Source organism: Colobus angolensis, unplaced genomic scaffold (assembly GCF_000951035.1).
Source record: "Colobus angolensis palliatus isolate OR3802 unplaced genomic scaffold, Cang.pa_1.0 Scaffold80, whole genome shotgun sequence".
NCBI lineage: Eukaryota > Metazoa > Chordata > Mammalia > Primates > Cercopithecidae > Colobus > Colobus angolensis.
Genome location: NW_012121821.1, coordinates 8,207,833 through 8,218,775, shown reverse-complemented (window position 1 = coordinate 8,218,775; position 10,943 = coordinate 8,207,833). Strand labels below are relative to the sequence as shown.

Here is a 10,943-nt window from a genome sequence, read left to right as displayed (position 1 = left end):
GGCTCTTTACGATCTTTAGTTATACTTAGTGGGGATGTTCATAAATCACCACAAAAATAGTATATTTGATAATGAGCTGCTATCCCAGACTTTTTTCAGTAGTTTTGAGTGAAATATTTTATAAAGATCCTATTAGTTTTTGAACATCTCAAAAATTTTGATTGCAAAACACAACTAGACCTAAGTTTTCAAATACAGAATGGCAAAGCAGTATTTCCCCAAACTGTTAATGATACAGTGATTCTACTAAATCCAAAGATAGTTCCAATAAGTATTTTTGTCCCCTCGTATGTCATGAGGATGAATCCCCGGGAAAAGAAAAAGGGCATGTGAGAACAATGTGCAGGCTGTGTGAAAACTGACACATGATTTTATAAGTGATGTAGCTGTAAGACACTGTGTAATTACCAGAAGTTATTAATCCATAAAGATAACATATTGTGTTGTTGCTAATAGCTATCTCCCGAAAACTGAAAAGTCCCATTCTTTCCAAGTGCTTAGATACAGTGCTTTAGGACATTCTTATTCAGTAGTTCTAGTGCTTAGAATATTCTTTTTTTTTTTTTTTGAGATGGAGTCTTGCTCTGTTGCCCAGGCTGGAGTATAGTGGTGTAAACTTGGTTCACTGCAACCTCCACCTCCCACATTCCAGCAATTCTCCCGCCTCAGCCTCCTGAGTAGCTGGGACTACAGGCACGCACCACCACACCTGACTAATTTTTTGTATTTTTAGTAGAGACGGTATTTCACCATGTTGGCCAGGCTGGTCTTGAACTCCTGACCTCAAGTGATCCACCCGCCTCAACCTTCTAAAGTGCTGGGATTACAAGCATAAGCCACTGTGCCTGGCCCAGGATATTCTTATTCAGTGCTTCCCAACTTGGTTAAGCATTAGAATCTTCCAGAGAGCTTTGTAAAAATACCCATGCATGGGCTTCATTGTCCAATATTCTGACTGACTTGGTCTAGAAAGGGGCTCTGGCAACAGTGTTTTAAAAAGTCCTTACATGATGATTCAATGTACAGTCAGAGCTTTAAAAAGTCTCAATATCCAGGCTATACCTTAGATCAGATAAATCAGAATTTTGCAGTGTGAAACCCAGACATCAGTACTTTTTTAAAAACATGCCCTGGTGGCTGGGCACAGTGGCTCACATCTGTAATAGCTCTTTGGGAGGCTGAGGTGGGCAGGTCACTTGAGGTCAGAAGTTCGAGACCAGCCTGGCCAACATGGCATAACCCTATCTCTACTAAAAATACAAAAATTAGCCGGGCATGATGGTGAACGTCTGTGATCCCAGCTGCTTGGGTGGCTGAGGCATGAGAATCGTGTGAACTCGAGAGGCAGAGGTTATAGTAAGCCGAGATCATGCCACTGTGCTGGAGTCCAGCCTGGGCCACAGTGTGAGACTCTGTCTCAAAAAACAAACAAACAAAAAAAGCAAACATGCCCTGGAGCTTCCAATATATACCCAAAGTTCTAACCCGATTGTTGCAACCCCCTGATCTGACTGGCTTAAAGATTAAGGGTGTGATTGTTTTTTTTTTTTCTGTCCTGAAGTAAGTCAGCTCTAGATCATCACCATAGTAGGGCCACCAATAAAGAACTGTAAGCATTATCCACTCTGCTGGTGGTACATTCATAAATCCTTCCCCATTTTCTTTAAAAAAGCAAAAGGGGCAGGAGGAAGAAGGTACAGAAATCACATGAAAAACATTTAAAAATACTTTTAGTAAAATATTCTGTACCATGTCAAAACTCCTTTGGCACACAGTAAATCATAGTGAAGAACAAAATTGAAAAGCAGAATTTGCCTTAGTTGAGGCTACAGTGTAAGAGAGAATACAACTTAGAAGGTAATAATAGAAAACCATAGCATTTTCCAGCAATTGATATGATAGTAAATTCATAAAGAAACACAATAATTTCCCAGTGACTCTTAACTGTTCAGGATGCCAATGCTAAACCAGGCTGCCATACATAATTCAAAGAAAGCTAGAAAATACATTCCACATGTTAAATTGAAGATAATTTCTGCTCAAAGAGCAACTGAAACATATAGTAAAGTATACATTTTTTAGACATAAGATAAAGTTCTTTTGCTTTTAGTTAACTTTTTTCACACATTCTAATGGTCATATGAAAAAGATATTTACTTTTTTTCATCACTAACCCTGAGGAAGGAAGAACAAATGTGGAGTAGGCCACAAAACTCACTAGGAACCAATCTCCATACTTTTCCCAATTGTGAATAGCAATTAACGGAAGAAGTTCAGGATACTATACTTATTTAGGCTTCCACACACATCAGCTTGAACTATTTAAAATAGACATAACATTTGGGCAACTAGCACAGTGGCATTTCTCTGCTTCAACTGAGAACTATTTTAAGTATCATCACTTTTATTTCCCACACTGGTTTAAACAAAACAAAACAAAATAAGACAAAACTTGACACTGATTATGTAAGAACTTTCGGTTCAATATATAGCAGTATGTAGGGACAATATAGCTTCATTGCTCAAGACTTCCATTCAGCAGAAAAAAATATGCGTAAGTTCTTGGAATTCTTCTCTTTCACTAGAAAGACGCTAGCTGTTACAGGGGAGTTGATGAGAGCAAAATGTGAAATCCCATCACAATGGAATATAGGAAGAGCTGGCATTTCTGCTTTGCCATTACAATTATTATTCTTAGGATGGAAGTTGGAATTGCAAATTTAGCTGGACTCACCAGTTTCAACCTGTGGAAATGAAATAAAGTTCATCCCCTGGGCCAAAAACCCCAAGCAGCAGTTGGGAGCAAGAGGGCAATAAGAACAGAAGAAAACAGATTCACCGCATTGTTATCAAGAATGGGTTTCCCTGCTATGTGCTTTGCCTCATTTGTTGGGCTGTTGACCACCATGCCAGTGCTTTCATCCAACCCTGGAATGGAAAAAGAAGCAAGTGAGGTAGAAAACCCAAACGACTTGATTTTGTTTTTTCTTTTCTTTTTCTTTTTTTAAAATTATACTTTAAGTTCTAGAGTACATGTACTTAATTTTTTAAAAAGAACAAAATAGGCTTTTTCCTCCAAAGGAGACAATCTTTGAAAGGTTCTAAGTGACTTACTAAATGACTTTAATGGATCATTTATATGATGAGAGATATGGGACCCATGATTACAAATGGCCCATTTGAATGCTCAGTAATTTTCTGTCAATACCTCTGGAATTGCTTCAGAAGTGGAAGAGAGAACATGAAAAGCAGAAAGGGCATGAAAATGGCAGGTTGGGCCTGCCTTCCCAGTGGTTCCCCTCCAAGACTGATCTATGAGGTCCCTGGGAGTAGGGATCACGTCTGTGGCCGCAGTACTGTAAACGCACGGTTGAGCATGGGGCTGGCACAAAGGAGGCACACGAAGATTTACAAAATCTCCCCTACTGCATGCATTTCTTTTCAACCCACTCAATGCAATCAGAAACTTTCCCAGTTAGAACCTAATTTAGAATAAAACTCACTCTCTTTAAAAAACATGTTTACTGTCTGTGTGTGCGTGTAGTTATTGACCCTTTAGTGAGAATTAAGATCAGATTGCTTCGTCCTTAAAATCTAAATGAGACTAACAAAATGGAGAACAAATATTCTGACTGATGGGGAGAGGGGAGGAAGGGCACATAAATTTTCTGAGGCATGAAGAGCGCTGGGAGGACTGTACTGAGAGAACCCTTCTCCAGCCTTCCAACCTCTTCCTGATGTCAATCAAAGGAGAAACATGGTTGATGAGAGTGAGGAGCAAATACACACCTAACAGAATATGTGAGTACACTGATAGGATGGGAGAGCCTTAGAAGCAAAGCACAGAAAATTTTGAGAAAAGCATACTCTACCACTCTACCAGATATCCTTTTTTTTTTTTTTTGAGATGGAGTCTTGCTCTGTTGCCCAGGCTAGAGTGCAGTGGCATGATCTCAGCTCACTGCAATCTCTGCCTCCCAGGTTCATGCAATTCTCCTGCCTCAGCCTCCCAAGTAGCTGGGTTAACAGGCAGGCGCCCCCACACCAGACAATTTTTTAATTTTTAGTAGAGATGGAGTTTCACCATGTTGGCCAGGCTAGTCTCGAACTCCTGACCTCAAGTGATCCAACCCGCTTGGCCTCCCAAAGTGCTGGGATTTAGATGTGAGCCACTGCACCCAGCCATCTACCATCTATCTTGATTGAAGCAAAAAAAAACTCAGGGGCAAGAATAGCAAGCATGATACCACAGTAAAAAAGTAGGTGGTATGTATAGTCAGATTAGTACAATTATCCCTCAAATGGAATAGAAAAATGAATGGAAGGAATTGTGTTAAAATGATATGATCCAAAATGTCTTGCTTTTCTGGGATTAGGTAATGGCCCACACAAAAGCGTCTGTTCTCTGCACTATTGCATCTTCCACACACAGCTGCTAATCATTGCTGTGCAGGACTAATTCGACTAATTCTCTTTCAATTAATTTAATACAAAAGAACCAAAACTGTGAGAGACTTTGCCCTATCATTTCTAGTCCCTCAACACCCTGTGTCTTTGGATTTGTTTTCATTGTTGACATTTTTTCTTTCTTTTCCCTATTTCTTTAACACACCAGTAAGTTGCAAGAATGAAGGAATGTTCTTACCAGTATACTGCATTATAGCCCCTAAGTATGAGTCCACAATCGATCCTAGTAATCCAGCTAAACCACCAAATGCAATAATTGGCCACTGGGGGGCAGAAATGTCTAAATCATTCACAAAAATCAGCTGTGTGAGGAAGTATGCAATGCCCACAAAGGTACCACCAAGGAGACTGGAGACAAGGCCCACCACTGTAACTCCTCCATTGGTACCTGAAGAAGAAACATGTAGAAAATCATCTGGTTAATAATCAGCAAACACATAAAGGCAAGGACAGCAAGGTACCTATCTAATCAAGACTAATTTAATGAAAGCATTCTCTTTAAAGCAATCTAAATACTGTAGGTATTTAGAAAATAGTATTTTCTCCTCAGCAACTCTCGACATTTTAAGCAATGAAGCAGAATGGTTCAATGAAGCCAGACTCCCTGGTTTCAATCTTGGTTCCGCTTCTCTCTCTCAATCTCTCTCTCTCTTTTCAGAGACAGGGTTTTGCTCTATCAACCAGGCTAGAGTACAATGGTGTGATCATAGCTTACTGCAGCCTCCAACTCCAGGCTCAAGTGATCCTCCCACCTCAGTCTCTCTACTAACTGGGACGACAGGTGTGAGCCACCTTGCCAGGCCCAATTCTGCTACTCTTAAGCTGTGTGACTGTAGTTAATTTATCTAACTTCTTTGTCCTTTAGTTTCTTTATAAGACAGAAATAATAAAAGAACCAATTCATACGATTATTAGGAGTACTAAGTGGCAATCCGTGTAAAGTAGTTACAATAGTGCTCTGAAGTAGGTATCTAAAATGTGTTAGCTGTTATAATGATGATGAAGAAGAGGAGAAGAAAAAGGAGGAGAAGGCGATGATGGGGGATAGGATGGGGTAGAAAGAAAAGAAGGGGACAAAGAGGAAGAGAAGCATCAGAAGACAAAAAGAAAAAGCAGTACAGGTTGAGTATTCTCTTTACCCGAATTGCTTCGGACCAGAAGTGTTTTGGACTTCAAATTTTTTCAGTTTGGAATATTTGTGTTATATAGACTTACCAGTTGAACACCCAAATCTGAAAATCGTAAATTTGAAATGTTCCAATGAACATTTCCTGTGAGCATCATGTCAATGTTCAAAAAGTTTAAGATTTTGGAGCATTTTGGATTTTGGATTTTCAGATTTGCGATGTTCAATCTATGTAGCTGTTGATAATGTTGATAATGGAGAATTGAGATATATGTTAAAGCCCTGATACCACAACAGGCCCTCAATAAATATTCCATTGTTCCCTTTCTTTTCCTTCCCTACTGATATGTTTGCAAATCAATCTCTGTGTTCCTGTATTGCTTATCTAGGTCTTGCTAACATTTCCTGCAAATACTATTTATTATTACCAATTTAATAGCCTATAGAAATTTTCCAATTATTAAAGAGACTAAATAAAGTTTTTAACAGGCTCTAAAATAAGAAATACATTAAATCAAGAGGTTTTTTGGTTTTTTTAAAGACTCTCAAATCAAGACTCACCAACTGTGTCTACCAATGGGTCAAAAAGAAGAAAAGGACTCACCAACTGGAACTTTCTCCCAGGTTGTTATCAGTCTTGGAGGACTTTTACTCAGAACTGTGCCAACTTCTGAAGCCCATGTGTCTCCAGCAGAGCAGGCCAGTGCAGCCAAGAGAGACAAACACATCCAGGAAGCGGAGTACTGCTTGGAAAAATCGACTGGGATTTCCCCAGGGCCATTTTCTATCATGTACAGCAGGGCCAGTTCTGTGGGTACAGCTCCATTACAGAACACCTGAATCCAATTCCTTTGCCCACCTGGAAACAAACAGATGAAAAGGACAAACAAATGCCTTCTCCTTAGAAGAAAAACTATGCAGTTATAGGTGTTGATGTTTTAAAGTTTAAGAAAAGAAAAACAATGAAAAAATATTTCAAAACAGTAAAAGTGTTATGGTACATTTGCCCAGATTCTATACTTTATTAACAAATCTGGAAAAATTATGATAGACTCTAGTGCTTCTAAAATTTTGCTGTTATTTCCCATTGTTGTGAAATAAATTATAAACTCAATTTGGCTACTAAAGGAATTCTCATATAAAATTGATGTGTTTTGACAGTCTAAACAACATTCTGATTGAGAGCTTATGTTGGCCAGGCGCAGTGGCTCACGCTTGTAATCCCAGCACTTTGGGAGGCCGAGGCAGGCGGATCACGAGGTCAGAAGATTGAGACCGTCCCGGCTAACACGGTGAAACCCCGTCTCTACTAAAAATACAAAAAATTAGCCAGGCATGGTTGCAGGCACCTGTAGTCCCAGCTACTCGGGAGGCTGAGCCAGGAGAATGGCGTGAACCTGGGAGGCAGAGCTTGCAAGGAGCCAAGATTGCGCCACTGCACTCCAGCCTGGGTGACAGCGAGACTCGGTCTAAAAAAAAGCTTATGTTAGGATGAAATGAAGTTTACTATTTTGAATAATATTAAACATAATCTTACCTTCCTTATATTCTGAATCTAGACGCTTCTTCATTTCTCCCTTCCATTTAGTGAGTTTTGAAGAAGACAAGAAAAACATCAGCAAAGAGGTAAAAAAGCTGAAATTTGCAATGGTTAGGATAAATCCAACCACGAGCCCTGAAAGAAACATATATCAACACAGAATTATATTCAATTCATACATCAATGCTGTGAAAAAAGGATGTATTTCTCCCTTTTTATATTATAATCTGAAATGTACATTTCTAACAATTTGCATTTTGCCAATTAATTTGTTACCAAGCAGTAAACTGAATGCGATTTTGAGTAACATTTTTTACCATATTTTAATTTCGTTTCAAGCAATGCCATATGAATGTAAGATATTATTTTAGATAACATTTTAAAAATACCTTTATTTTTAAAAAGTAGAAATAGAGATAGGGTCTCACTATATTGCCCAGGCTGATCTCAAACTCCTGGGCTCAAGCAATCTGCCCAGCAATGACCTCCTAAAGTGCTGGATTGCAGGAGTGAGCCACTGCACCTGGCCTTCTTTTTCTATAATAACCCTTTCGATTGCTTAGCTCAAAGTTCAGATATCATAACCAATGAGATAGTTATTCATCGACTCTTCCAGAGATGCTCAATTATTGGTATTTAACTTTGGTACCTTTTAATTGAGAGTACAAGAAATAGGGTAACTTGATATAAAGTATTAACAATAACAAAGTGCTTCAGCTCTGGAGTTGAACAGTCTAGAGTTCAAACTTTGGCTCCTTCACTTACCTCTTCAAGATTAGGATAAGTTACCCAACCTCCTGAAGTCTCAATTTTGCACTGATGAAATGAGAATAATCAGAATTTACTTTACCAGCTTGCTGTAAAAAGTCAGGGATAATTTTTGCAATACGCTTATTATATTATCCAGGAGGTAAGAGGTCCTTAATAAGTGTTACCTAATGTCATGGATACTAATAACAGCAACAGTTCCAGTGGCAAAAGCTCAACAATAATCATGATAAATATTATAATATTGTTATCCAATCTTTAAGTTTTTTCAATTGATTTTTAAAACATTAGAAAAGTTGTATGCAACTACTGAAGGGGAAAGTCAAAACATATGGAGGTATACAAATTGAAAGTCAAAGTGTCTCCCCTCCTCCTCTTCATGAATATTCACTGTTAACAATTTGTTCCACCATCTCTAAACAAACCCAAAGTAGAAGAGCCCTAAACAAAATACACTGAGATGTTACAAATGGCATCTATATCCTTTTTACTTCAACCACCTTAAAATAGCACATGAAGTGATCAATGTTCACGTTGGTGATAGCTTCAGATTGAGGAAATGAACAAGACAAGCTTTGAGGGAAGGGTTTCTTTCTGTAGCCCTAAGAGAGCTTGGAACTTTTAGCAACTCCCACCTATGTCTACATTTTAGATTAGTAACTGCTATCTCCTGTTCATATCTTTTCCACCTCTCCATCCTGCAGATCTCTAAATATAAGGGGTTCACAGATATGACAATAGGGTACTCCCAAACAATTTGAAGACTTGAGGACTATGGCTGCCTTCTGAGCCTTAAACAGGTAAATTCTGTACCTAACAGATAGCATCAGGGGAGTAAAATGACATTGTCTACAAATTTCTGACAATGGGAGTAGAGTTATACTCCAAATTCCAACCAGGGTGACCTGGGTAATCTCCAGGAGGCGTAAAAGAGAGAGGCAGGACTGGAATTTCATAGCAATTTAATAAACTCAGGGCTAACCTATTGATTCATACATATTCTATGATAATTTAATTGGCTAGCCCAAAATGTAGAAAGTGAAGGCCAAAAGAACCAGAGGTTGGCAGACTTCTTGAACCACGTCCAAGGGAGGGGAACCTTTGATTTGTGGACTTGCATAACTGTTTCTCAGACTTTGTACTCACCAAAGCAGCCTTCTAATTATAATCCAACTTCTCAAGTGGCCTGACTACAAGAATAGGGCATGCCTGAACAGTGATGTTTGTGTTCTTCTGCCTGGTAGTTCTTCCATCTGATTAATAAAGTGGCATTCTGGCTCATATAGCAATCCTTTATGACAATGAGCACCATTCAACCAGTTGTCTAGGCTCTAATCAACTCTGGGAACATGACAGAGTGAGGTTTCCACTTCAGAAAGACTGAAACCAGACCCAACGTATAGTGACCAAAAAGAGGTCAGGCCACCCTTGTGAAACCACACAGAGCACCACCACTGGCCTCTCCTGACAACACCTCCTCTTGCTGTGCTCTTCCACAAACACTTTACCACAAATCCCCCTCACGTGATCCTCTCCTTATTCTGGCAATGCTTGCTTTCTCTCCAAAAGACCAGAGTCCTCCACTTCAGTGTGCGGCTTAGAGACTACGTGTGACTGAACCCCTGCCCAATCCTCTCAATACTGAGGTAGGTGTTTCTGTCATGAACAGTTCTAAATACCCAGATCCTGAGGAAGTTCTTAACTCTTACTTCTCAATCCTAGACACACTAAAGTCATGATGTAGCAAAGTAAAATTCCTTATAACTGTGTGTATTAGTCCGTTGTCATGCTGCTAATAAAGATAAACCTGAAACTGGGTAATTTATAAAGAAAAGAGGTTCAATTGACTCACAGTTCCACATGGCTGTGGAGGCCTCACAATCATGGCTGAAGGCAAATGAGGAGCAAAGTCACATCTTATCTAGCGGCAGGCAAGGGGGCTTGTGTAGGGGAACTTCCCTTTACAAAACCATCAGCTCTCAAGAGACTTATTCACTATCATGAGAACAGCACGGGAAGGACCTGCTCCCATGATTCAATTACCTCCCACCAGGTCCTTCCCTTGGCATGTGGGAATTATGGGAGCTACAATTCAAGATGAGATTTGGGTGGGGACATGGTCAAACTTGTATCACTGTGGATAGCAGTAGTGGAAGGAAAACAGTAATAATAACTAACATCTATAAAATATTTGTATGCCAAGTACTGTGCTAAGCATTTTACATGAATAACACTTCAAGATAATTCATTGCTATAGATACCATTATTCCTTCACATTTTATAGACAGGACAAGTACAACACTGAGAGTTTAAGTGACTTGCAGTCATACTCTAGGATAGTATTCCCAACTACTATGATGTACTTTAAATCAGCATTAGATTTTTTTTTATCCTTAAGGAAACAAAAAGTTCCAAACAGTAAGAAAAGCTGGGTGTGTCGGCGTGTGCCTGTAGTCCCAACTACCCAGGAGGCTGAGGCAGGCGGACTGCTTGAGCCCAGGAATTCAAGGCTGCACTAAGCTATGGCTGCATCACTGCACTACAGCCTGGGTGACAGAGCAAGACCCTGCCTCTAAAAAACATTTTTTTTTTGGGACAGGGCCTCACTCTGTTACTCAGGCTCGAGTGCAGCAGCAGGATCTTGGCTCACTGCAGCCTCTGCCTTCTGGGTTCAAGCACTCCTCCTGCCTCAGCCTCCCAAGTAACTGGGATTACAGGCACCCGCCACTATGCCTGGCGAATTTTTGTATTTTTAGTAGAGCAAGGTTTCACTATGTTGCCAGGTTGGTCTCAAACTCCTGGGTTCAAGTGATCTGCCTGCCTTGGCCTCCCTAAGTGCTGAGATTACAGGTGTGAGCCACCATACCTGGCCATAAATATTTTTTTCACAAAAAGGTAGAAAAAAAAAAGATAAACATTTCATAGAATGAAATAAGAAACTGGATCCTTTCCTTACTCCTTATACAAAAATTAATTCAAGATGGATTAGAGACTTAAATGTTAGACCTAATACCATAAAAACCCTAGAAGAAAATCTAGGTA

The 10,943-nt window shown here is 39.5% G+C and overlaps 1 protein-coding gene across 1 annotated transcript in view; it reads right to left on the bottom strand.

The window, feature by feature from the left end:
• Window positions 1-1,712: 1,712 nt before the first annotated feature.
• The window catches only part of TMEM19 (transmembrane protein 19), a 17,249-nt gene continuing 8,018 nt past the window's right edge, over window positions 1,713-10,943 (bottom strand). The window contains exons 4-7 of the mRNA XM_011929341.1: window positions 7,131-7,268; window positions 6,198-6,452; window positions 4,646-4,855; window positions 1,713-2,928 (exon numbers count right to left, since the gene is read on the bottom strand). Coding sequence (XP_011784731.1) covers window positions 2,765-2,928; window positions 4,646-4,855; window positions 6,198-6,452; window positions 7,131-7,268 — 767 coding nt within the window. The 3' untranslated portion in view covers window positions 1,713-2,764. The remainder of the gene's footprint in view (window positions 2,929-4,645; window positions 4,856-6,197; window positions 6,453-7,130; window positions 7,269-10,943) is intronic.